The 27,753-nt window shown below is 43.9% G+C and overlaps 2 protein-coding genes across 2 annotated transcripts in view; both read right to left on the bottom strand.

Annotated features, from left to right (window-relative positions):
- Clgn (calmegin) overlaps window positions 1–20,197 on the bottom strand; it is a 28,611-nt gene extending 8,414 nt beyond the window's left edge. The window contains exons 1-8 of the mRNA XM_051168514.1: window positions 20,084–20,197; window positions 13,280–13,414; window positions 11,429–11,505; window positions 10,813–10,871; window positions 8,008–8,149; window positions 5,519–5,600; window positions 4,073–4,265; window positions 3,040–3,229 (exon numbers count right to left, since the gene is read on the bottom strand). Of these exons, the coding sequence (XP_051024471.1) occupies window positions 3,040–3,229; window positions 4,073–4,265; window positions 5,519–5,600; window positions 8,008–8,149; window positions 10,813–10,871; window positions 11,429–11,505; window positions 13,280–13,405 (869 nt within the window). The 5' untranslated portion in view covers window positions 13,406–13,414; window positions 20,084–20,197. The remainder of the gene's footprint in view (window positions 1–3,039; window positions 3,230–4,072; window positions 4,266–5,518; window positions 5,601–8,007; window positions 8,150–10,812; window positions 10,872–11,428; window positions 11,506–13,279; window positions 13,415–20,083) is intronic.
- Window positions 19,963–27,753, bottom strand: part of Mgat4d (MGAT4 family member D) — a 39,675-nt gene continuing 31,884 nt past the window's right edge. The window contains exon 12 of the mRNA XM_051169323.1: window positions 19,963–20,301. Within this exon, the coding sequence (XP_051025280.1) occupies window positions 19,963–20,301 (339 nt within the window). The remainder of the gene's footprint in view (window positions 20,302–27,753) is intronic.

The raw sequence follows: 27,753 nt of genomic DNA, 5'->3' as shown, positions 1-27,753 counted from the left end.
CTGGAGAAATGAAAGAACTTTTCACATAAAGACAAAGAAAAGAAATGTGAGACAATGGCCAGGGAATGTGAGATAATGCCCAGGGAAGTAGCAGCCAAATCTACACACTGTACAAACTGCCTACCTACATTCTTTTTTTTTTTTTTCCCTACCTACATTCTAAGAAGCTCAAAGAGCCGGAAGGAAGACCTTGTGAGGAAAAAGAAACCCACACCAGAACAGGGCAAAACCAAACCTATGAAAACCGGCAGTGTGGGGAAAAAATATCTTAAAACTGAAAATCAGTGACACACTAGGCAGAGATCATCAACCCATCATTACAAAAGCAAGACTCAAGGAAAGTGATACCTCGTCAGAGAGAGCCTCCCACACTGCTTAGTTGTCAGTAAAGATATTCTTCAAAAACTATGCTGATGCAAACACACTTTCAGACATGTAACAGCTGGGAGAGCTCACGGAAAGCAGAGTAGGAAAAAAACCAAATACATATCACCTGTAAGAAACCCACATTAAGGCCAGCAAGATGGCTCAGTGGGTGAAGATGTGGGCTGCCACACAAGACCTGAGTTCAATCGCCAGGACCTGCGAGATGGAAGGAGAGAGCTGACGACCTCAGGTGGTCCTCTGTCACACGACATTGTGGGGCAGGGGAAAGGACCAGGTGCTGTGTGAGATTTGGGGAACATGAGTTAAAACAGTAGGCTTCCACTGCAAACCTTTTAGAGTAGTCCAAAAGAAAAGAAAACAAAACCAGAAACAGGACGCTGCAAATGTAAAACCCAGCTGACACCCTTGTGTGAACCTGGTGGGAATGCAAAATAAAATAGCTCAGGCCTCAGGAAAGGCTGGCAGCTCCTCATCAATGTATACACATTTTCTGAACAGCCCACCAGTGCCTAGGCATTTACCTACAATAGCAGAAATTTATGTCCAACCAAAATTCTGTCTGCAAATGCCTATTACAAAATATAATTACTTGTAATTACACAAAACTGGAGCATCACAAAGATTTCCATCAACCTGTGAAGGGACAGGCCTATGATGACACCCCATGCAATTGCTGCAGACAGAAGTGCCAGCACAGGGCAGGCTCGGGAGCCAGATGAGAAGCCAGACACTATAAGGGTCCATTTTTGCCAAGTTACAAGGACAGAAATGTCCTTAGGGCTGCAGAATGTGAAGACCCTTGTGAGGAGATGAAACTGCGACAGACGCCAGTGTGTCCATCAGAAGCCACAGAGCTAAGCATTGCAATGAGTTTAGCAGCACAGAATTTATAATTAAATAAATCTAAAGAAAAATTTAAGTAGAACCCAACAGATTATATATAAGAAAAGATAATAGCACTGAATAAACAGGACGTGGTGGCACACACCTTTAATCTCAGTACTCAGGAGCCAACAACAGGTGGATTGATGTGAGTTCGAGGCCAGCCTGTTCTACAGAGTGAGTCCAGGATAGCAAGGACTACACAGAGAAACCCTGCCTTGAAAAAAATTAGTGCTGAACAGGTGGCTGTTAGTCAACACTGGACAGACAGTCACTGTAATTCACTGTACTAAGAAAATATAGAGAAAACAGCATTTCAACAAGCATGTAAGAATCATTTTATAGTCTCACAGGAAGTGAAAAACTCAAAAAAAAAAAAATCTTAGGATTTGTATTCACACCTTTGTGAAGTCTCCTTCCAGCTGGGAGACCCAGTTGTAAAATGTGGCAGCAATTTCAGGGTGCTGTCTCTCTCTTCTGATGTGATCTAAGATGCCATGAGCATAGCTACAGGGAGGGCCATGTGGGAAAGGACAGGGATTAGGCACTTGAGCCGGTTACGCAGCCTGTCAACAAACCAGAGTCAGAGCCCCCAGCCAGGCCACCTCGACACCCTGCCCCAGCCCACTGAGGTAAGAGCCAATATGGCTTGTTCTCTTTGCCTGGTCACTTTGGGGCTATTTGTCATGCAGCACAACCTTAACATGGTGGTTACATTAAGGGTTATGAAACCAACAGGAAAAAACCTGGTTCTTAGGAATGAAAGTACGTGGTTTGTATGCAGAAATCATAAAACATACATGACAGACAAAGACTAGTTCAGAAGAGTGACACACAGGCATCCCTGACCACCCGACCTCAAGCTGGGAGCACTCGTCAAACCAGTACATGTCAGTTAAGGAATGGAAACTACACAAACAGCCAGTAAAGATAAACAGTGCTTCTTTCCGCGTGTTGGCGTGAGTGAGTCCGGTGGTGGTTTTATAAGGTGATGATAATGCGGCAACCTAAAGCCAGGTCATTATTAAACAAAACACTAAACAATACAAACAAACAAAGAACTAACCAACTAAAACAACATAAAACAAAACAAAAACCAACCAGCCAACCAAACCAAACTGAACCAAATCTAACCAAAAAACAATCTACACCTCTAGAGAACGCCGCACACATATGAAGAACACCGCACACATGTGAAGAACACCGCACACACGTGAAGAACACCGCACACACATGAAGAACACCGCACACACATGAAGAACACCGCACACGTGAAGAACACCGCACACACGTGAAGAACACCGCACACACGTGAAGAACACCGCACACACATGAAGAACACCACACACACATGAAGAACACCACACACACGTGAAGAACACTGCACACACATGAAGAACACCACACACACGTGAAGAACACTACACACACGTGAAGAACACCGCACACATATGAAGAACACCAAGCCAGGAATCAGGAATTAAAATGAAAGGCTTCCTGTTTCAAACTCATCGATCTTTCCACAGAACTGATATCATTATTTAAAAAAAAAAAAAAAAAAAAAAAAAAAAGCACACGGTGAGAAAAAGACATCAAAATAAAAATATTACAGAAACTTTAAAATAAAAGATAGGAATGCACGTCAACTTATTTCATACAAAGTCACTAAAGCAAACAGTCTTAACAGCTCGGCTGTTCAGAGTTTCACGGCTGTAACTGTCACTAACCGTCCCTGGGTCAGCTCAAGGCGTTGCCGCCGAGCTGGCTTACCAGTCCTCCGGCTTGACCGCCGTGGGGTCGGGGATTTTGGCTCTGTCGTCCCACTCATCGGGCTTTTGATCATTGGGATCATCAATTTCTCTGGGTGGGTTGATAGGCGGGACCACATCCTCTAGCAAGCTCCCTTGGTTCACGACTTTCTGATCGATTAATATTTCAAACGTATCATCTGGATTCATCACTGAAGAACAACATCAACACTTTATAGTTACTATCCAGACAGACATTGGAAAGGTAATCTTCTAAATAATAAAGTGACCTAAAATTTATGGATACAAATTTCTCTTAACTAGGAAAAACCAATGTATTGAATCAAAACTTGCTGAAATCACTAGCTCAATAGTTTCTAAAATAAACATAAATTTGTCTTAAACTCATTTTTTTCAACATTAAAAAAGTCCATTATTTCCATAGGTAAAATTACCGAACAGCTAGCTAATCCTGGTGGGGACTCATGGCCTCAAAGTCTTGCTCTTTTACAGTCACAGAATGTAGTCCAATCTTCCTCATATTAAAACAAAGCCCGCCAACTTAACAAGTTGCAAATTTATTGCAAAGAACTCAAACTGTTTCAGAACTACTTGAAAGTTTATGACCCAGTCAGTATACATCACCCTTAAAAGTGGATTTCCCTACAATCATACATTTTCCTACATAAACTTCTCTCCCTGGGCACACTACCAGGAACATTGAATCATTAATGGCTTCCATCCAGAAATTTCCTCTTCTGACCCCCCTCCTACCCCTGCTACCATTAGACACAACTTATCTTCCCCCAAAGAGAAACCTTTTTTTTTTTTTGAGATGGGCTTTCTCTGTGCAACCCTAGCTGTCCTGGAGACCAGGCTGGCCTTGAACTCACAGCAATCCACCTGCCTCTGCCTCCCGAGTGCTGGGATTAAAGGTGTATACCACCATGCCCAGCTAAGAAACTTCTTAAAGGTAGATACATTTCTTTTCTCCTGAGAGCACAAGGCGTCAGCATCCCCGTGGGAACTTTTGAATGAATAAATTAAAGGTGTACCAAGGGTGTAGAGGTGCGTCTTTCTGTCTGTGAAAAACTCCTTCAGATCCACGTCTGGAGGTTTGGCATGCTTTTCTTCAAAAACTCCGGTTTTGGGATGTTTGTGTCTGAAGATAAAATGAAGTTTATAATCTTCTCCACATTTATCTGGTCCAAACATGATGGTATAGGATGTTTTATCATAAAAGTTTTCCTTGAAAGAGAGATGATGGTCCAGGTCAGAGCAGGGTCACAGAGCAGCCCCTGAGTTTCTCTGTTCTGTCCACTGCGTGGAGTTCACCGACTATATTAAATGTCAACTTATCAGATAATACAAATGATAATAAAGAATATGGCAAAGTGAAAACTTTTGCTTCGAAGTTATGTGTTACTTTAGAAAAATGCAAGCTGCCTCCTTCCTCAAGCTGCAGGGACGAGCTCAGGAAAAAAGCTTCAATTGAGGGATGCAAATAGGCTGGCAGCTCGCGGGAGACTAAGCATCCACGACTTTAGACTAAGATGATTATTGATTACCATTACTCAGGAAGATACCAGGAAATGACCCTTCTTAGTTAAAAAAAAAAAAAAAGTGCTCAGACACAGAGAGGCACCCCAGATTTCATTCCCTGTGGGGTCTGTTCCCCTGGCACAGCATCCTGCTCCAGAGTAGGGGGTCTGCACACAGATACTGCAGCTCCAATGCTGCTGTGGCCACGTGACCAAGAGCATGTGGCTGAGCAAGCTTCCGAGCCCTCTGAATCCCCACGAGGTCACATCTCAGATGTGGAGGTGACAGTTCCTACCTTAACAGGGCTCTGGATTCAGTGGGTCCCGTAAGCACTTAAAGGAATTCAATTACGTTTTTGCCACGTTGCCACTGAGACCTACAAGACTTTAAACAATAGTTTCACTGCATCCTACAAATGGCCTCTCTGTTGCCTGATCTGAAAGCCAGTACTGCAGAAAGCGGTTTCTGTTGCATAGCCCACAGCTGGCCGGCAGGCAGCAAAGCCATCTCAACAACACCATGCCTCCTTACTTCCGCGATAGCCTGACCCTGACAAAGCTGCCACTGTGACCTTTTCTTTTGCAGATGCTGTAAGAAATGGCCCCAAACTCTCAGAACTACAAAGCTACTTTAGTCTTTCCTGTGCATTGGTGACTGAAACAACCCAGCTTTTAATGTGGACTTTGTGCCACCATTTGACTTCTCAGAGGCACTTTGAGACCTCAGGAGCATCTCTGAGCACCCGGTTACTTCTACTGCAGACTAAGGAGCAGAGCTGAGGTCTTCTCCATGCAGTGCAGCTGTATGGGAGTCTTGACAGCAAACTGTAAAGGCCACGTAAACTCATGTTGGAACAGTTACCTTTTTCAATTGAAAATAAAAAGTTCAGTCGTTGTCAACCACTCCTTAAAATACTTACTGACTTTAATAAGGTGTTCTTAGATATTAAAATGGCATACCAGAATCAAATCCTCAGTGTCTGCAAGTAGTTTAATGTATGCACCTCCACAATCAATGCCATCTTGAAAATTTACTTCATATCTGAACGGAGAGAAAAAGAAACATACTGCTGATAAGTAAATGTTACTCACTGCTCGTTAAAGTAGAGCGACTTACTCTCAACCCCCTCAGGCACAACTGTCTGACGTCACCACCAAGCCCGTTCCCATAAAGAATATCCACACCTTACAGGAAGTGAGCAGAAATGCTCCTCAAATGCTCTAAGTGAAGTCATGATGATAAAATATTAAAAAAAAAAATAAGTACAACCAACTGCAGATAAACCAACCATCTCATTTACATAATTTTTCCAGCAAAAGTATTAACATGAGGATAAAGAGATTTTTTAATTAAAGCTGCAACAGGAAACTTCAAATCCTGATGCGGTAAGTTCTCCCTACAGTCTCCTTTTCGAGGGAGCTGGGCATCAAATCCAGGGTCTCAAGCAAGCTGGACAAACCCTCCCACTGAGCCAATCCCCAGCCTCCACGCTCCGTACGAGCCTAGCCTGGCTCCATCAGCTTTCTCAGAAACGGATGATAACTTCGGAGATGCAGGATCCAGCACCAACTTTTAATTCAACACCACCAAAACCAGGCGCAACGGTTTCAATTTGTTGAATTTCTCTAGTGAAGAGGTTTCAGAGTCTCACTCAATAACTTGGAGTTCACCTCAAATAGTCACTAGAAGAAGGAAACTTCCGCTGTTAGTGTGATGGCTAAAAACCCGAGTTTCTCGTAGATTTACAATATACTAGAAATCTCAGGCGTTTTTTTTTTTTTTTTTTCCTTTTTAAGGCTTTTTTTTTTTTTATAAAGGAAATAGTATTGCTAAGATGATAAAGCAAAAGCTTAGGCGTTTGATGAATTAATGAATCACATGTGAAAAAAACCCATAAAATAGCTACTAAAGTGAGAAAAAAGAAAGAAAAAAAAAAGAAAAATGGTTTTGTTAAGTGAAGTGAAATAAAAAGATAAAAACTAAAGAAACCATGCACAATAGTAATCATCTAATGAACGACATGGTTCTAAATGTTTCCTAAGTAACTTCAGAGGGTGAGACGAAAACTGAAACCAAAATAATAACTTGTCAGTTTGAACCCAACTGGTATACACACTTGTATCACAGGGGGTGGGGTGGGTGGAGAGAGAGAGGGGGGAGGGAGGGAGACAGACAGACAGACAGATAGAGACAGAGAGAGGAGTGATACACACACACACACACACACACACACACATACATATGATATGTACATAACGTGCAAGCCTGCAGGAGATGCAGCCCTGCTGTGATGCAGTTCCCTAGCTGTCCATAAGAGGGGGCTCTAAGCAAATACTCCCAAATGGGAAAGCTAAACTACCTGAGTCTTGCACCAGCCCCACTGACATGCTGAGGGAGCATAGTCATTTAACAAGCTTTAAATTCAGTTTGCTCACTTATGGTGGCTTGGCCCTCACCCACTTAAAGAACTTAAGGTGATTGTGATGATATGGAGATAAAGGCTCAAAAATGTCACATTCTATTATGGAACTTAGCAAAAACACTTTTTAAAAGTTTAAAAATAAAAGAAACCTTGGTCCCCCTAAAGTGTAAGTTTTACTTAAAACACAATTTGACAGTTTCTTTATGGGGCTCAAATCTTTGACGAACAAAACAGAAGAAATGATGCCTGCTGTGGCCTAAAGTTTGCCATTTTCAGGAAAATTAAATAAAAATGACATTGTTGTATTCCAGGTGACTTAGGGACCAAGGGTCCTTCAGGAAGTGATCCCAGGAAAGACTACTGTCCACTGTACTGGCAGAGAACAAGAGAACCCAGGGGCTGCCTGTACCTACTGCTATTTTCATAGGACATATAAACTTGGGACAGTTTCAGACCCAATGTAGCCTGCAACAGCGACTCCCTTCCTTCTGTGATCTGAACAGGGAGCGGGGTTGGGGCTTGGTTTTGTCTTCCCAGCCCTACAGAGAGGGTTGGGAGTTTATATCTGACATTGGGGGCAGTGCACATACAGACCACGTGGTTGATGTCAGACAGCACGGGGCTTTCAAAAGAGCGCCATGCTTGAAAGACACCGATCTGCACACACAGTCTCCCATTGAAAGCGATCTGCTGCCTTTCAGGGGCGTCACTGGTCATGTTCAAGGCTCTGTCCTGAGTATCCTGAGGTCGCTATCGTAAGAGCATGGAACTAAAAAGCTGAAAGTGGTGACTTAGGTGCTACCCTTTACTGTGACAGAATTGTGTGCACAAGACATACAGTGTGCGAGTTTACCACTAACCTGTTTGTCCCCACAGCCCTGGCATGGTTATGTATATACGCATTTGTATATGAACCCGGGAAGGGAACTGTGCAAACTTTTTTGTGTGCACAGCACCAAAACCTAACCCGCATTCAGATACCAAGTTGTACTAGACTAACACAAATGAAAGAGTCTTGAAACTTACTGAACTATCAGAGGTTTATCGGCGAAAATAAAGGGCTTTGCAAGGACAGCAGATATTGCGTGGTGCTTGGCTTTGGACTTTAAAACCAGCCCTCTGTCACCAGGTACCTGGTTTTCCTTCAGCTCCTCTAATTCCCATCTTCCTAAAAGAAAGAAAAGGAAATGAGCTAAAACAGAAGACGCGCAAAGCTTCCCACCTCTGCAGTTGCCAGTAGTGATCTTTCCCTATGAAAACCAATTATGGGGGAAAAAAATAAAACCATATCACACCGCAGAAAATAAAAATAATATCTGAAGTTTGTATTTCCTGTCCTGTCCCCTCTCTGTCCTCATTCCTGCTTCTCCTCTTTTTCCCTCACTTTTCTCCTCATCCTTTCTCTTCCTTTCTTTCCTCTCCTCTCTTCCTGTTTCCGTCACCCTTTTTTTCTTATTGTCAGAAACTGGGTTCATTTCCTTAGCAAAAACTCAGAAGACTAATAAATAACACGGCAGGTACACTTCTCAAATGGTTGCAATTAAAATTTCTTGACAGACTTTCAATAAACAAGTGATAACATATGGTTTGCCTCATAAGATCTGTGAATACTGACTTCTGCACTTCCTGGGTGTTCACATCTCTGAGTGCACCCGCTTGATTAAGGGCAAAGCTTGCCTTGTCCAGAGACTTAAAATAAAATGAATGAAATTTTTAAAAAATGAAAATAAACTGAGGTATTTAAAAGTGCAAACGAGACACAGTACATCCTACACAGAGTAAGCAGTCGGCCCCGAGGGTGACAGCTCACTAGGACACATGTAGCGCTCTTAAGCACTCATATAGCGGTTCCTGCAGGTACTTGAGTTACATTTGAAAACTCTCTCCTCACACAAACCCTTCTCTCCTTAAGTCACGAGGCTGGGCGAGCTCCAGGCCGGAAAGCAGCAATGCCCCAGAGAAGCCCTAAGCCAGCAAGCCCTAAAGCTGAGCAGGGGCTCAGGGCTGAGATTTGAGCCTTCAGGCTTGAATGTTCCTGCAGTCAGACCATGGAGGCTACACAGGCTGTGAGCCAGGTGGGCTGAGTAGCCCCAAAGTTCTGTGTTGGACATCACGCCTTTACTCTTTTTAGAATAGAAAAAAAAAAAAAAGTATGTTAATTTGCATAAAACATTACAGTTTTAAAATGTAATCAGCAAAAGATGGTTACTTTGCTGCAGTGTTTCAATTGTAATTACGTTTATGGACACATTTAAATCACTGATGTTTCTATTTTTTTTTTCTCTTAAAAAAAAACAATGCCTCAAGTCTTTATGATCAAAGCAGCTTGAGTTTTAGTCTGTTGTTATATATATATATATATAATTGAATTTAAAAACTAAAGGAAGATTTTCAGGGGCTGGAGAGATGGCTCAGAGGTTAAAAGCACCACCTATGTTTTACAGAAGTACTGAGTTTGATTCCCAGCAACCACATGGTGGTTCATAACATCTGTAATGACATCTGGTGCCTTCTTCTGGCTTGCAAGCACACATGCAGACATAACACTGTATACATAATAAACAAATCTTTAAAAAAAAAAAAGAGTTTTAGGACCAACACATTGTTGTGCATGCCTGTAAACACACCATCACTCCAATGGCTGAGGCAGGAGAATTGCATGCTTGAAAGCAGCTAAGGTTACATAGAAGACCCATCTTAAAAATAAAATAAGTGAGGTGGGTGTGGTGGCACATGCCTTTGATCCCAGCACTGAGGAGGCAGAGGCAGGTGGATCGCTGTGAGTTCGAGGCCAGCCTGGTCTACAAAGTGAGTCCTGGAGAGCCAGGGCTACACAGAGAAACTCTGTCTCCAAAAACCAAAAACATAAAAATAAATAAACAAAATATGTATTTGCAGTTTTCCCTAAAGCACCCTCCACGTCATGTAAGATATTTTTCTAGAACATTTGACTTGGCTCTTCTTAAAGGCTGTGAAGTTCTTAAACACAATGCTTAAGGTCAAAGCTTCGGCTTGATAGTAAGTAATACGGGGCTTATCTGGATCTATTTTAGGCAGTGTGTCCCTTGGACTTATTGTCTCTTTTGAGAGGACGAATTCTCTAAATGGCTTTAGATTGGTCTGTGCATGTGTTCCTTTGGCGTGCACACACATGTGGAGGCAACTGGGATTTGCTGGGGTGGAGACCGTTTTGTGCAGAGGGAGGCAAGCAGGCATGGATTTTATCTTAACCGACTACGGAAGCCGTGAGCGGGAGACTGACAACTGAAGCCCAGCACATGCTCTGATGTAACTGTTTGCAGAGCCTGATGTCTAGACCGTGTGCTTCACGGTGTGAGGACGTCCTAGAAAGTGGAATTCCCCTCCTGGTCGCTCAGAGCAGAGGGCGACCTGCCTTTTGGGTACATGATGGTTGAGGAGGTTGCTTTTAGACCAGAAAGACTTCCACAGGCAAGCCGGGGCACGGCATAATCAGGGATCCCGTGGATATCAGGCGAGGCCTGGAGCTGTGGGCCACAGTGCTGACCACAGTCTTACAGTACTCATTAATGCTCCTCTGCTCTTGAGCTGGGAGCACCCAGGCTTGAGGTGAAAGGTCCAGAACAGTACAGTCAGTGCCAGCGAGTTCAGTGGGTCCAAAGGCCAACCGTGACCTAAGAGTCAGCCTGCTCAAGTGGGGAATCCCTCAGACACCGAAGAGGGAGGGGATGAAAACTGGACATTGCATTGTGAGGCAGAGTGGTACATCTGGACAACATAATTTAAGAAACATAATCTCAAAGGCTAGTGAACATGGCGTGCGGTTATCTAATATTTAAATAAGTATTTTACCATCATATATAGAAATTTCTGAATCCATATCATCCTTCTTTGCTCTTGATAAGACCCACCTGTAAATAAAGGCGAAGACGGATATTTGCCATTAAAATAGGATTTGCAAGTAATAGATAAAGACGCGTGTAAAGATACGAGTGGTTGTTACCCAACGCAGTCTTTTTTATTCCAGAGGAGTTAGCATTAAGAAGTGAATCTGTTAATCCTGCCTTTGCGGAACCGCAGGAAGCTGGAGCTCAATCAGCTCGAATTTACCGACATCTGTGCGGGGTAAGCATGCACGCCAGACCTAGGACTCTCACTGGGAAATGAGGATGGATCTAGACACTAGGCAGAGGCTCTGGAGTACAGTAATCAGTATGAATTGACCGTCATGGATACGCAGACCATCACTGTGGCTGCAACAGCAGCTCAAAGCTGTCTCGTGACTCTCCGCTATTAATATATACTTCAAAATACAAGGAAATGCTGTGTGTGCCTTTGCATTCTGAACTTGTATCTTTGTATAAATACGTAGCTTTAAATTACCCCACGAAGTCACAGGAGTGCTAACTCTCATAGACCAGTAGCTTCAGAAAACCCATCAAATTGAAGAAAATGCAGGAATACTCACCCGGCCAGATTTCCACTGTCAAATGTTTCTGTAAAATAGACTTCTCCTTTAGGTTGAGGTGTCTTATATTTAATAGTCTAAAAAAGAGATTTTTTTTTTTTAAAAGCTAAAGATATTTATTTTTGCAAATATCTTAAGTCATTCTGTTAGTTCTGAGCCCAGCAAACAGTGCATGTGGGCAAGAGAGGTCTGGGGAGGCATGGGGTCTGGTTGCAAATGTCATGTCTTAGGAATGTCATAATGAAACCTGTTGTTTTGTACAGCTGATGCCCAGTAATACATGTTTAATGTTTGTCCCACTTCCTGTCGCCTCACCAAATAAGGTCACGTGTGGTGAGCAGCCGTGTTGATTTCTTAAGCTATGTGCTTCCAAAGACCCCTGGAGTAGGGAGGGTGTCTGCTCCAGCTCTTGAAACTTTAAGCATTGCTTTGAAACATCACAGAACTGGTTTCAAAAGAAACCCCTTCTCAGGGATTGAGATTTAATGGGACGAGCACAATAGTCATTGCAGACAGATAATAACATTTATATTTGCATATTAAAAACCCAATAAAGATAAGAGGAAGCAAAGGAGTCTGGGAAAACTTCCTATTACTTTTCTGGACCCCTTAAAGGGAGGCTGGCGTAAGAGGATGGATGCTTTCTAGTCAACACAATATTAGATGTGAAGGCATCAGTGTGCAGACTCCAGAGCAGTGGTTCTCAACCTGTAATCACGAGTCCTTTGTGGGGATGGGGCCAGGGGGTGGGGTCGAGCGGCCCCTTTACAGGGCTCAGCTAAGATGATCAGAAAACACAGATCTTTACATTATGATTCATACTAACAAGAAAACTACAGCTTTGAAGCAGTAACAAAACAATTTTATGTTTGGGGGTCACCACAACATGAGGAACTGCATTAAAGGACTGCAGCCTTAGGGAGGTCGCGAACCACTGCTCTAGGGGATGGCCAAGGCAGATACACCAAAATCTCTGTAAAGTTCTGCAGGCTCCTGTCAGCCACCTTCTCAGAACATACACCTTAGCAGCGCAGATGCAGAGTCCTGGCTCAGCCCAACTAAAGCCTACTTTGTCACCCTTTCTTTTTCAAATCCATCCTTCCTGCATGCATTTTCTTTCTTTCTTTCTCTGTTTTTTTTTCTTTTTGGTTTTTCAAGACAGGGTTTCCCTGTGTAGTCCTTGCTGTCCTGGACTCACTCTGTAGACCAAGCTGGCCTCGAACTCAGAGATCGGCCTGCCTTTGCCTCCCGAGTGCTAGGACTAAAGGCATGCGCCATTATGCCCTGTGTGTTCATTTTCTACCCATAGAGAAATAAAAGTGGTGGTGCACGCCTTTAATCCTAGCACTCAGGAGGCAGAGGCAGGCGGATTTCTGAGTTCCAGGCCAGCCTGGTCTACAGAGTGAGTCGAGGTCAGCCAGGACTACACAGAGAAACCTTGTCTTGAAAAAGCAAAAAACCAAAACCAACCAAACAAAAACAAGAGAGAGAAAGAGAGGGAGGGAGGAAGGGAGAGAATTATGGTACTTTCCATTTTGTCTGGAAAAGACTAGGATTATCAGAGCCAAAACTAAAGGCCTTTGTCTTTGCTAAAGAACTTGGTCCTCTTTAACCAGTGAACTCCTGCTTTGGTAGCCAAAACTTCCCGTGTTATTGAGCACAAGTAGATTAAATGTCGAACACACATTTTGGCTGTGTGTAGGCACTCTCTGGAACATAGCTGGGGGAAAATGTCTTCCTGTCCATTGAGAAGAGGAAGGCTGTGCGAGGGAAGGAGATGCATCTTGAGGGATCTGTCACTCCTATGACTGTGGAAAGAATAGCTTATCACTCACTTCTCAACCATCTTACCCCTGAGGAAGGCTCATCTTCTGAGTTTTCACTGACGTCTTCCACCTCAACACCATCATCCATAAGGTCTGCACTGACCGTGATGAACAGAAGACCCAAGCACAGCCCAACACCTTGGAAATGCATATTGACTCTCTGTGAAATTAAAAACAGTCACTGGAAACTGAGGCAAGGATGCCCTGGGGCAGGAACCATGAGAAGAAATAATTTCTCCTTCATTCTAGGATGCTCTAACCACTAACAGCATTATTTAAAGTCAGCCTGGAACAAGGAAAGCACCAACTTCTAACTTCCGTCTCTAAGTTTTCTTCCAAAGTCAAAGAGCTAATGCATAAAAGTACAAAGATGTCAGCACCAGTATCTATGAGATGCAAATAATATGTTGATTCCTTGAAAAGAAAGAAAATGATATCACGATCTCTAAATTTTCACTTATATTATCTCACGTAATGTAGCTTTGAGTATATACAAAATTGGACATTTTATAATTATAAAGCTAGAGTTGACTTATGTCTACACACCAAAACTAAGGGATACATTTTAAGTCATACATTTACAAAATAGTGCTTTGCCAAAATAAAATCTCATGCTGTAGCAAGCTGTCTGCTGAGGACCACGATCTTTTGAACTCATCGTCCCTGTAATGCCACCATCGTCACCTCGTTATTTGACCATAAGTCTCTTCAAACAGCACGTAACAGCAGCATTCGGGAGGAGCAACTGCCAAGTGCAGCCTGCTGCCCTCTTTGCACAAGTGCTTGGCTTATCTACCAGCAGACCTCCAAATGAGCACTGTTGGGGCTAAAGCAGTTCTGCGCCATGGATTCAAAAGCAGTCGTACACTGCACATCCTCCTGCTCCTCCTCATCCGTCTATGCCACTCTTTCCCCACAGCTAACAACAACACGGGGAAAGGTTTAAAGTTGATTCTTAGAACTCTAAGACTTTCCAGAAAATAGACAGCGAAAGACTAATATGGTCTAGATAAGAGATGGCACAGCAGTCACTAGAATTGTTATTATCAAAAAATGACAAATGAAAGCCACAGACACTGGAGACCCTCAAATATTGCTGAGGAGTGGCAATGTACCATACCAACAGCAGTGGGAAATAACGGGGCAGGGTGCAGCCCAGCCCAGCGATTCCACTCAGGAACAGCCACAATAACCCAAGTCACAAGTGCCGAACCATTGCACTTTATTATTATTATTATTATTATTATTATTATTATTATTATTATTATTATTATGTTTTTCAAGACAGGGTTTCTTTATGATAGCCTTGGCTGTCCTATACTCACTTTGTAGATTAGGCTGGCCTTGAACTCACAGATATCCACCTGCCTCTGCCTCCCGAGTGCCGGGATTAAAGGCGTGTGCCACCACCGCCTGGCACCATTGCACTTTAAATAAACAAGAAAACATATAGAACTGGAGAACAGATGAGAGACCAGCTAGGCAAGGGCTGGGGGTTAGGAGAGGGCTAGTGGGCTTATGGTTTTGGGGTGCTGAAATGTCCAATATTGAAACTTAATAGTGGTTATCCAGGTCAAAAAATATAACCACCATATTAGGTACTTGAACTTGACAGTGTACAAATTATCTACCACTAGAGCAGTTTATAAAGCAGACCACAAGATGCATTATTCTACGTCACTACTTCAAAAGACACAGCTCTTTCTCAGGAGATAAGAACTCTAGATGAATGTTGGGGCCAGATGACCTTACTTTCTCCTAAAGGTTCTGGCTACCACCCTAGCGTTTACTTTGAAAATGCACATTTTCAAAACCACTAAACAGAAATCTACCTTCATAGGAGCTTTCTATACTCAGGTACTGCCATCTTTATGGACAGACAGAGATACACACACACACACACACACACACACACACACACACACACACACACACACACACAGGAGAGCGTGGTTTCTGGGAGAGGAAGTGACTGGAAGATGATCACTTGGACTTGGTAACAAGAAAGGCAGCCCGAGTTCTCCTTCATCCACTTTTGGGTGCAGAAACCAACATTTGCAAATGGCAAAGCTACGCCCTAAAAGCTTCATTATCCTAAAAATCTAAGAGCCTTTCATAATTTATACAAACACACTTCATAGTATTTTACTTGGTGGGCTGGTACTGGGCCCTTGAGTGAGTGAGGGGCTCACTGCAGAGCCAGCCATATATAACAAGGCCAGCCATATATAACAAGACTCTTCTCAACAAACAAACAAACAAACAAACAAAGCTCTTCCATCAAGCAAATGGCGTAATACAAGAACAGGAAGACGAGGGGGCAGCAAGATGGCTCAGCAGAAAAGATGCTTGGTGCCAAGACTGAAGACCAAAGCTCTGTCCCAACAACCCATGTGGTGGAGGGGGAACAGACTCACAGCTGTCTTCATGCGCGTGCGCACATACTAAATAGATAGTTGTAAACAAACTTAAAGAACAGCAATATCACTTCAGAACCATGTTGGCAACTTGACAGAACCTAGGATCACCTAGAGAAAAACTTCCGGGTGGCACCACGCCGTGGGCTGAAGCCCCGACTGCAGGAGAAGAAGAGCATGGGCTGAGCACTAGCATTCGTCTCTCTCTGCGTCCTGACACAGGTGAGCGGCTGCCATGCCTTCCCAGCCGCCATGGCCCGTGCTCCCTCCGACGGTGAGCCAGACCACACCCATCTCTCTGTCTCTCCTCAAGTTGCCTTTATCCAGCAGTTAAGTGTCAGCAACAAGAGAATTGGTGAAGGGGTGTATACCTGGTTCATTTGATGACAATTCTACTCTTACTTTCTGAGGAGCCTTCATAGTATTTTCCAGAATGGCTATACCTGAGATCCAGGATCGGTCTTTGCCTCCCCAGCACTGGGGTTACAAATACACACCAGCGCACTAGGTTCTAGTCCTATGTGTTGAATTTCCAACGTAGGACAAATGGCTGAGGTGCCTATCTAACAAACACATCAAAGAGGACCTGGCCTCCAGGGGTTCCCAGCATCCCTCAGTCCCTACTTGTCACAGGGCATGGCTGGCACACTGCACCTTTTCCCTGAACTCTCCAGCCTTGGGGCTGGGCTGTCCTTTTTCCAGAGGCTCTTCCCTAGACCATATGGACTTTTTGTTTACCTGGCCCTTTTGTACCTTGGACCTCCTGGCTACCGTACTTGGTTCCCCTCTCTACCCTCCCCCTCCATTTGCCCTCTCTACCCTCCCCCTCTGCTTGCCCTCTCTCCTCACATGGCTTAGGGTCACGACCACTCTGGACTCCCCCTCTCTCTGCTTCTAGCTATGCGCTCCCTTTACTTTACAATAATCTCCTACCTAGGAGCAGCCAGGTTCTTTCCTCCCCTCTATTTATTTTTTTCATTCACTATATATATTTTTTGCTTCTTCCTATGAAAGCTAGCCATGGATTCCCAAACCTTACAGTTCGGAGGTCACTCTTTAGTTTTGAGGAATTATTCACTCTCAAAGATGAGCCAACACCTTTCTTAATTTGAACTTGTTCTTTCCTCTGAATTGAAATCTGTTTATTGTGGCCATCAAGATGGCTCAGTGAGCGCTTGCTGCTAAGCCTGGGGGCCTGAGTTTAATCTCTAGGACCCACAAAGTAGAGAGAGAACGGAGTCCCCAAAGTTGTCCTTTGCCTTCTACCTGTGTGCCATAGTGTTGACTACCCCACCCACCCATAAATAAATAAATAAATAAATAAATGTATTGTTTATTTTTGAAATAGGATCTCTCTTTGTAGCCCTGGCTGTCCTGGGAATCACAGTGTAGACGAGGCTGGCCTTGAACTAACAGAGATCCACCTCCCTCTGCCTCTGTCTCCCAAGTACCATCATACCTGGCTTAATAAATGTAATTTTAAAAAATTGTAACCATGTTCTTCTATATCTTTAGTTCCCCTTTTTATTAACATCACCTCTACTCAACCAAACTGGTTCTAAATGCATAGACTTGGGCTGGGAGCTGCTGTGCTGCATAGCGCTTGTCTAGCTTCTCCACCACCCAGCATGCCCACCACCCAGCATGCGCATCACCTAGCATTCCCACCACCTAGCATGCCCACCACCCAGCATGCCCACCACCCAGCATGCCCACCACCTAGCATACCCACCACCTAGCATGCCCACCACCTAGCATGCCCACCACCTAGCATACCCACCACCTAGCATGCCCACCACCCAGCATGCCCACCACCCAGCATGCCCACCACCCAGCATGCCCACCACCCAGCATGCCCACCACCCAGCATGCCCACCACCCAGCATGCCCACCACCCAGCATGCCCACCACCCAGCATGCCCACCACCTAGCATGCCCACCACCTAGCATACCCACCACCTAGCATGCCCACCACCTAGCATACCCACCACCTAGCATACCCACCACCTAGCATACCCACCACCTAGCATGCCCACCACCTAGCATACCCACCTAGCATGCCTAACATGTTCACCACCAAGAAACAAAGCAAAAATAGTTAGCACAGTCTCGCTGGTCCCCTGGGGTGTCTGGTGACTAAATTCACTAAGAGGGTACTTGTGGAATGAACAATTTTCATCCCTCAGCTTTCATTAGGGACCAACCTTTCTGACAGCTATTACTGCCTTGTCACTCAGTGTCATTTCTACGCTGGCTAACCCTTGCCTTCTTGCAAGCTGGGTGTTTTCTAAAAATGCTTTAAATTCTTAAATTTAAGAATTCTAAAAAACTCTTAAATTAGACTCTATTTTAAAAATGTTCTACTTCTTCCAAGACTTATTCTGTCATTCTGAGTATTTGCCATATATGTGTACCATATATATATTATACACACACACACACACACACACACACACACACACACACACACACACTTTGATTCTGTATATGTGTGTTTCTCCTGTGTGGTTATGTGCATGCACGTGTGGGTGCCACAGAAGGCCAGGAAAGGGCATCAGATGCACCGGAAGTGGAGTTACAAGTGGTTGTGAATATCTGATATCATCTAATATCAGTGCTGGGAACTGAATTCAGGTCCTCTGCAAGCACAGTGTGTGTTCTCCCCCTCCCCCCCTGCCCCCCCCCAGACAAGTTCTCTCTGTGTCGCCTTGGCTGTCCTGGGCTTGCTTTGTAGACCAGGCTGGCCTCGAACTCACAAGATCTGCCTGCCTCTGCCTCCTGAGTACTGGGATTAAAGGCGTGAGCTACTACGCTCGGCTTGAACAGTTAGTGTTCTTAACCACGGAGTCACCTCTCCAGTCCCAGCAGTTTCCTTTTTAACACACTCACACTCCTGTACACAGATGGGCTTATTACTCAGATTGTTGCCTGCATACAGCTCTACTGCGGACTGAGGTGACATCATCGCACGACTGAGGTGACATCATCGCGCACCTCGGGAGTGATCATTGAAAACTCCGTATGATTCTTTCAGGAAGCTTCAGAGGCTCAACTACAGAAAGACGGAATTCAAACGCTTCCTGCCCTTGATACCATGTCACTAAGTGACTAGCGCCGTTGTTCAAAGGACAACTGAACCAGTCCACTGCTCTGGGCTTCTTGTCACCCGTGAACTGAAAGGGTTGAGTGACATAGCTGAAATCCTATCAAAGCTGGTGGCTCTTATTTTCTAATTACACAATTAAGAACGACAATTTATTAAGCATCGAAACAAGCCCTGAAGCTAATTTACAACACCCATCGGTGCCTGCATAGCTATCAACACGCTCTGCCACTTACACACGACAAACCAACCTGACCAACTAGAAAAACAAGACAAAACCAGACTACTTAGAGTTTAGGGGGAAAGAGCAATGTGGCCGGATGACCAAACCAACAAACTGTGGACTAGAAAGTGATCAAGATCACAATTACCAAACTTTACATCTAGAGAGATCGAAACATTTAAGGGCAAGCAAACAAAACAAAACAAACAACACCCCTAATTTGACTATTTTATGCATCAAAAGTTTCAACATCAACTAATCTTCAGAGCTGTCTCCCCATCGACGGCATTGTTTTGCCTAATTTATTTCTCTTTAGACCTTCTTTCTGTCTCCAGCTCCCAACTTCCTAGCTGTTTGCTTTTTAACCTCAAACAGACTCCTGCAGAGCCTCTTCTTCCTGGGTGGGGCAGATGCCACTTCAATTCAGTTAAAGTATCTGACTGATAGGTAAACAGGCTTTCGAGATAATGAGTCTCTAGTCATTAAGGTGTCGCCGGATTCAACACACTCCTTTCCACTCCCCAGAGGCGTCCACTAGGCTCCACCCAAGTGTCTAGGGAGTGGACAGGATTCTCTAGCTACCTTCTCCGAGTGGGGGTGGGGTGGGGTGGGGGCAGAGTGGAGGTCCTTTCAGCTTCGTTGTAGAGGTGGGCTGAATATGAGGAGTCCACGCTGGTTTTGTTTGCGTTTTCTAGAAAGGAGCGAAGAACTCCCCCGGGAGAGCGGGCAGAGGCTCCGTGGAACCGGGCCACAATGGCAACCGCAGCAGTGACAACCGCTGGAATAACGGACTCGAGGTGTGCCAGGCTGGACGGGGCACCCGGCCTTCCCCGGCGTCAGCGAAGCAGGTGGAGGACCCAAGGGGCTCGGGGTGGCGACTCTCTCCACCCAGGGCTGATCTCCACCGAGGCTGGCAAAGCCCACCCAAGAGTCTAGCTCTCTGCACACCCGTCCCTGAACTGAAGCTACAGCCTCACCTGGCCGCACCCTGCTGAGCCATCCAGTCTCAGAACAGAGCGCTGCCCGGCATCCGGACCCGATTCCTCACCGCGGCCCCAGAGAACAAGCTGCCCGCGGTCCACACACCTGTCCTGCGGGTTTGTGTCCAGCAGCGGCAGCTCAGGTGTCCGACTGGCCGCTACTCGGTCCCCGGCGTCTCCCCAGACCGATCCCGCCGGCAGCCGCCCAGCAGCGACTGCTAACTGCGCGTGCGCGAGCGGCCGCGCCGGAGGATGCTGTGGCGGTCCCGGGGCGCGAGCCGCCAGCTCAACCGCCGCTCGGGACCCATCCGCCGCGCGGCCGCCCTGGGAGATGCGATCCTCCCAACGTCAGTAGCTCTCTGGAGCTCCAGCTGACGGCTCTGCAGACTGCTCTGTCCTTCGGGTCAAGCCTTAATTAGCTTCCGGATGCATGGATGGTCTAATTTAGTTTGGCTTTAAAAAAAAAAAAAAAAAAAAAAAAAAAAAAAATATATATATATATATATATATATATATATTAGTCTCCCCTTCTCCCCCCCCCTCCCGGCCCCCGTTGTTCTGTTCCGTGACAAAGAGGTCTTATCTAGCCCAGGCTGGACTTAAACTCGTGTGGTCAACGATAACCTTAAACTTCTGATTTTCCTTCCTCTACTTAATGACTTTGGAAATCCAGACTTGCCCCACAACATTGTTTATGCAGTAGTGGGGATCCAAACCCAGTTGGTGCAGGCTAGGCAAGCTCTGTATTAGTTGACCCACTTAAGTTTTACCTCAATCACGTTTTGAAATGTCAGTATAAGATTTGCCAAATTTCATATGATAGTTTTTCCCTGTATTTCTGCTTTTAACAGTTGAGTGCTCTTGGTTATCAGTCGGGAAGCTACCTATTTCACATATGCTTAGGACATGTTATATGTTAACATTTTAAAATGAAACTATGTATTTTCATTCTGGCAATATTAATAATTTGCCATAGACACATAATTGGCTTTATTAACTTTATTAACACCCCATGAAGGTGTTACCCGCTTGCTTTCCCTTCCTTTCTTATGCTTCTAATTTTGTGTAGTGTTTGTATCAAGTATTAATTGGTGTGACCAAACTTTGAGTCTGTGTTAATGCTCTGTTTTCTGCCCTATACATCTCCACTCACGAATCCATCCTATCTAAGCATAGATTCATAGATTCTGTGTTTTATCCAATCACCATGCTCAGATTCTGCCGTACCCAGATTGCCCTAGCTTTACCTGAAGGAGGTGTGGTCAAGCTGCCTCTCGTGGTGTGTATCTGCAGGCTCTGCCTGCATTCCAGCCAGGTGCTGGCCTAAAATCCCTCTGCAGTCTGAACCTTTTGGGTGGCCGATCAACACTCTCATAGTTGTTTAAGTATTAGGTAGTGTCTTATGTATTACTAAATCTATCCTGTTGGTTGAATTGTCTTGTATTTTCACAAGCAGTGAAGGATAGGAAGCACACATCAAAGAAGCATGCATCATCGCAGTATCACTTTCCCTTGAAGGACCATGGACTTTCTATGAGGCTTTACGTCTGAGCTTCATCTCCAGCCTCTTTCATGTGTGTATGGGGGACATGCTGATTTTTTTCAAATATCTTTCCAGCTTCTATGAAGTAATAAAATATTCTTTCTGAAACCCATTTATTCAATGTAATGAGTTTCCTAACAGGTCCCAGGGTTCCTATATCTTGGATGTAAATATCAAGACATGGTTTGTTGTGCTCTTGATGAAGCTTGGACAGTTAACATTGCACAGAGGAACCTTGGACCAGTTAGCGTTTGCTAATAGGCAGTGTGTGTGTGTGTGTGTGTGTGTGTGTGTGTGTGTGTGTGAGAGAGAGAGAGAGAGAGAGAGAGAGAGAGAGAGAGAGAGAAAGAGAGAGAGATCATTTTATCATCCAGATTAAATATCTTTACACTTATACCATTAAAGAATTTAGAAATTTGCTGTGATCTGAAACTTTTTTTTAGAAATAATGGACTATAACTATCTGGGTTTTTAAAGCTTTGCCTTCTTTGTGGGAGACCCATGGGTTCAATTCTCAGAGCCAAGAAATATCCGATGAGTTGAATTCTCTTGTACCATTGTGCAATCACCTGGAGTTGGTGGGTGCTTTGTACCTTTTACCTTTCAATAACTTTCCTTGATTTTTTTTTTCTATAAAAACTCTCTGGCTTAAGGTATATGTTTGGCATTCATTTTAATGAACTGTATCTCATACACACACACACACACACACACACACACACACACACACACACACACATATTTTATCTGGACTTAGAGCTACCTAACATCAGCAAAACAGAACTCAGCTCATACAAAAGACTTCATCATTAATAGTAGAAGTGGCTACTAAAATCGACAAAGCACCTAAAATTGGAAGCTAACAGTATTTTTAAAACATTTCAAAGGAAAAAAAAATAATGTTCTCAGGAAAAATAGCTGCCCAGATTTGCACGCCCACCATTTGTTCACTCTTGCCATAATTCAATCACAGTAGGGGATGTTAAGTACACAGCTTTCCACACCATATTACTAGAAGGTGTCTCTGTCCACAAGAGATGTCATCACTGTATCACTATGCAAATATTGCTACATTGCCTGCCACTTCATAGACTCTGCTAAAGCTTAGATCTGGAACGTTCTTGTAAAGGTCCACGTGTTGCAGGTGTGTGAGGTGACAGACAGGGAAGCAAATGCACAAGGAGATGAGAATGAAAACTCGGTGCAGATTGACTTGGTCAGCCTGGGTTAGGCAGTTCACTGTAAGCATATTTAAACACAGGCAGCAACAACTGCATAATCATCCCAACATCGGGTGCACAATGGGATACCCAGTCATCAGAGAACTATAGGGACTGCTGGCAGAGGGCCAAGGAAAGGGGAAGCCGTCCTCCGTTCCCCGTCTCTTCACTTCTGCTAATATTTCTGCTGTTAGCAAAATGGGCATAATATAGTCTATTCCACATAACCCTTTATAAACAGGCCTTAGCAGAGCAAGCTCTCACTGTCTCCTGTCACACCTGTGCCTTTTATCCCCTGGCAAAGGGTATTTGAATTCTGCAGTGAAAAAAATTAACATGCAACACAGTCATTAGACACAACAGTGTTATTTTTGGGTTAATCCTTGTGGGGTTTTTTTGTTCGTTTGTTTTGTTTTTTAAACAAAGTCTCCCCAGCTTCCTCTCCCTCTTGGGACATCTCCTTTGGATGGATTTTCTCTAGAATTCTTTCAGGCTTTCATATGTATCTGACTAGCCACGGCGGCAATGGCTTCTGCCATGCCTTCTGTCATGACCACCTTTTTTTTTTTTTTTTTTTTTCCTTCTTTCTTTAAGTAGTGCTGAGGCAAATGTGCACAGATGAGAGAGATAGCTCAGTCACCTGGCTGAATTGATCAACTCCAAGTACCAGTAAGAGAATTGTTTAAAAAAAAAAAAAAAAGCTGCAGAAGAATGCCACACAAAGGTGATTTCTGGCCTCCACATGAATGTAGGTATATATGAGCATGCACACCTGCACATATAACAATATGGGCATCTGCCTACACACGAGCATGCACATGTGTGCATGTGCATGTATATGTATATATATAATACTAAGAAAAAAAAATCATCATTCATCACCTGGCAGTGGTGGAGGTTCTGTGTCCAGCAGACTGGTCCAGGCGCTGCTTGCTTCCAGATGGGAGCAGGGGACCTCAAGGTCAAAGGTCCCGTTTCTCTCTCAGGACCAGTACTCAGGGCAAGGCCCCTGGGCTAGGAGAGGCTCCGGGTCCCACCCAGGGAGGTGGAAATGAGTTTTCCACTGTTACAGTTAACTTGTTTAGAATGAGGTTGCTGGTATCAGAAGGCAGTGGAAACTCAGGAGTTCCAAAAGCCCGTGTTGATACCAAAAGAGTTCCAGCCTTTTGTTAAGCTGCCATGCTAAGCGTGGCAGAGGATGTGGGTGGCCCCTGAAACAGGCCAGAAGGCAGGTGCAGTGAGATGTAGGCCCAGCAGGTGTGTCGCAGCCCTCAGAATTGCTCTCTCCATGATGAAATGGACTTCAGCAGCTGCCAAGGCAGCTCCGCCACTGTTGTCAAGGCCCTTGTGTCCAGTGACAATTCTTCCCCAGAATAAGCGAGTCTCAGATGGTTGAGGTGGTGGGATGCAGTGAGAGAGCAGCCAACCTTTATTCCTGAATCAGAGATTTATAAACCTTGGGCAGTGTGGAGGGGTTTGAGGGTGAGTGCGTTTGATTTGCTGGCACTAGAGGTGCCAGGGACACTTAATCTACATGTAACAAAACAGCCCTGTCAGAAGAAGGAAAAGCAGTACTTAGTTATCCTTTGGGTGGGGGAGAATCTCCAGGTACAGTTAATTTTGGTTGTAGCTGGGCTGTGGTAGCGCATACCTTTAATCCCAGCACTTGGGAGGCAGAGGCAGATGGATTTCTGAGTTCGAGACCAGCCTGGTCTACAAAGTGAGTCCAGGACAGTCAGGGCTACATAGAGAAGCCCTGTCTCAAAAAATAAAACAAAACAAAACAACCCCCCCCCACAAAAAAACACCAAAAACAAAAACAACAACAACAAAGATCATTGGTTGAAAGCCAAGATACCAAGACATCTTATTAGCATAGGGTGGCTTGCTGAACTGAACAGGTTTCTTATCAGGAAAGGGTTGGGTCTGTAATCTTTCCTGTGGGCTATGTGATGCTCCCTAGGGGATCTAGGCTCCCCCAGATCAGGCCAAGAGGAGACCCACTAAGAATGGGAGTCCGTTATTCTTATACCAAGCTCAGAGGCAATCCGGAAATGCCAGACTTCAACCTTAAAAAGCAGGGTTCCACAGAATTAAGAATTACCTCATATTGTTCGAAATATATAAAGTAAATGGAATATTTTACCATTGAATGCCTACCTTAAGAGATGCCTATAAGAAACTGATAGATGAGGTAGGTAAAATATTGTAAGAACTAAAAGGACTTAAACACCAGCGAACTCTGTACCCAGCAATTAGGAATGCTTTTAAAAAGGCATTTTTTAAATTTACAAAATCAACATCTATAAAAAAACAGGTGAATGCAATGTTTGCAAAGGCATGCCCCGAGACCACACATTCTGTTTTTGTTTTTTGTTTTTTAAACTGGTACACACTGTTCACACCTATATTTCAAGTTTGGAAATGCATATTTGCAAGCAGCAATAAAAAAGCATTCATGAAGAATGTATAATCTCTCAAGAGACCCCACACTCTTGTGTAAGTCATGGAACACTCCAATTCACAAGAGTCCTTAGATATTATCACACAAATAAACTCATCCTAAGAGCAATGCAATCAGAAATCAGTGCGGAAAAGATGGAAACTAAACACTCCCAAACCATTCATGGATCCAACTGTGGTGATTTTAGAGATGACTATCAGAAACAGGACGCACCAAAGTGTGCGATGATCATTGATTCGTGTGGCATTCAGCGGTGGGTTTCCAGCTGAAATGCACTTATTAAGAGGCAAGGAGACACGGTGGTACAAGGGGGACCTGGCTGGGTCAAATCTTTCTTTCTCTTTAGATGTCTTTGCCAAAGGAATTACAAGATGTGCATCGGTTTCCATAGAGCCTGTCTGTGACAGCAGCACACTGCTGAGCGTTAGCTATTTCTGTGTGATATAAAGTTAAATGGATGCTTTGCTGTCTAAGCCAATAAAATACGGTACTTAGATGTTAGAGGCTTCTCTCATTTTGTCGTTTTAAACACTTTAGACTAAAATGTCACTGGCAAAGTCTCTAGTTTTGTCATGTAATGTATGCAAATACTCCTTGCTTTTTCCTCTTCTAGATAACTTATCTATATCCACTCTTCCGATTTCTGAAAGATACCGCTAGAACCAACATATCAGAGAATCAGGTGTGACAAAGTTTCTTCTTGTATGTTTATTATCTTCAGTATTCCTGAAATAAAAGCAAGAATCCCATAACATCTAGAAAGAATCTTATAATTAGTAAGGATGCAGTCATTTTAACGGTAATTTTTGATAACATTCGGTTATTGTGTTCGCCTCAATATCATCATACCACCACCCCCTTGAAGCAGAAAAGATAAGTGGGCACCAACAAAACCTATAATTCATCGCTGCATTAGTAGGTAATGCCAATTTCAATGTGATCATATTGTCACATTCCTAAGTGCAAACTCCTAAGTGATCATCCTAGCTAAAGAAGCGCCGTGGGCTGTGTGAGAGCCGCTTTGGTAAGTCCCACTAGCCAGAAGAGAGACCATGGGAAGGGCAGGAGCCTTTGGAGCAGAGAGAAAAGAAGATTATCAATGCAGGTGACAGCAAGAAGCTGTGAGGGTGGGGGGGGGGTGGGGGTGGGTTAGGGAGAAATGGGGGGTGGGGTCGCAGTGGGCTCAGGGCTCAGGTTGAGGGGAGGTAGGGAGGAAGAATAAGGACAACAAATATGCATATAAATGCCACAGTTAACCCATTACTTAGTATGCTAAAACCCCTCAAAAGAAAAAAAAAATAGGAAAACCACACTTCATTCTATTTATTTATTTATTTTGATTATTTGAGACAGGGTTTCTCTGTGTAGCCTTGGCTGTCCTGGACTCGCTTTGTAGACCAGGCTGGCCTCAGGCTCACAGAGATCCATCCACCTGCTTCTGCCTCCAAGAGTGCTGGGACTAAAGGCATGTGCCACCATGATGGGCTCTTATTTTTTTATAATTAAATATTTAAATACATCTATGCAAGTGTCAGGGTAACCAAGAGTGAAAGCATTCATGGTAATCCTTTTATAATAATTTATAAAAGTCAGAGATTAGCCGCGCGTGGTAGTGCATGCCTTTAATCCCAGCACTTGGGAGACAGAAGCAGGTGGATCTCTGTGAATTTGAGGCCAACCTGGTTTACAGAGTAAATTCCAGGACAGTCAAGGTGACACAAAGAAACCCTGTCTCGAAAAACACACACATATATAGTGAAGTGCAATATATATATATATATATATTTCTAATGAAGTGTGAAATTTTAACTATCATATTAAGTAAAACAATGTAATTGAGTTTTGTGTAATTGCGGGAAAAACAGGTCATAGTGGGATAAAAATATCATGGCTACTTTGGGGGAAATAGTTTTTCACTCCTACATTCTAAGGGAACATTTCATATCATATATATGTATATATATTCATATATATATATACATATATATATATATATATGAATGCACACAGCACATCCATTCAGACCTGGCTCAGCAGTTAGGGGGAGGACTGCTCTTCCAGGGGACCTGAGTTCGAGTCCCAGCACCCACATTAGAAGACTCGCCATCACAGCCACCGGTTTCTCCAGCTCTGGAGGCGCCACAGGAATCTGTACTCAGGTGCACGTACCCACTGTAAAATCAGTTACTGTGCTCAGCACGTGATGATGCCTGCCAGCCATCCCAGCCCTCTGGAGACAGTGACAGAGGGATTGCAACCTGAGGCCAGCCTGGGCTCCAAAGTGGGACCTTGTCTCAAACAACAAGAAAATCACTGCACAAGAATGAGAACACTTTTCACACAAACACATTAACTGATTATTTTTTTTTAAAAGCACTTGGCTTGACTGACAACCAAAAAGCACAGCCCCTTTTGAGTATTTTGTAGTAATTTAAAGAAGTTACTATTCCATTAACACAAAAGGAAAAGGTTTTGTTATGCACATATTATAGAACATTTATTAAATTTGAAGGTCTAGTCAAAATTCAAACAATTTAAAAATTTAAGGT

This window comes from Acomys russatus, chromosome 26 (assembly GCF_903995435.1).
Source record: "Acomys russatus chromosome 26, mAcoRus1.1, whole genome shotgun sequence".
NCBI lineage: Eukaryota > Metazoa > Chordata > Mammalia > Rodentia > Muridae > Acomys > Acomys russatus.
The sequence above is the reverse complement of the archived record's forward strand: the minus strand, read 5'-3'. Positions and strand labels throughout refer to the sequence as shown.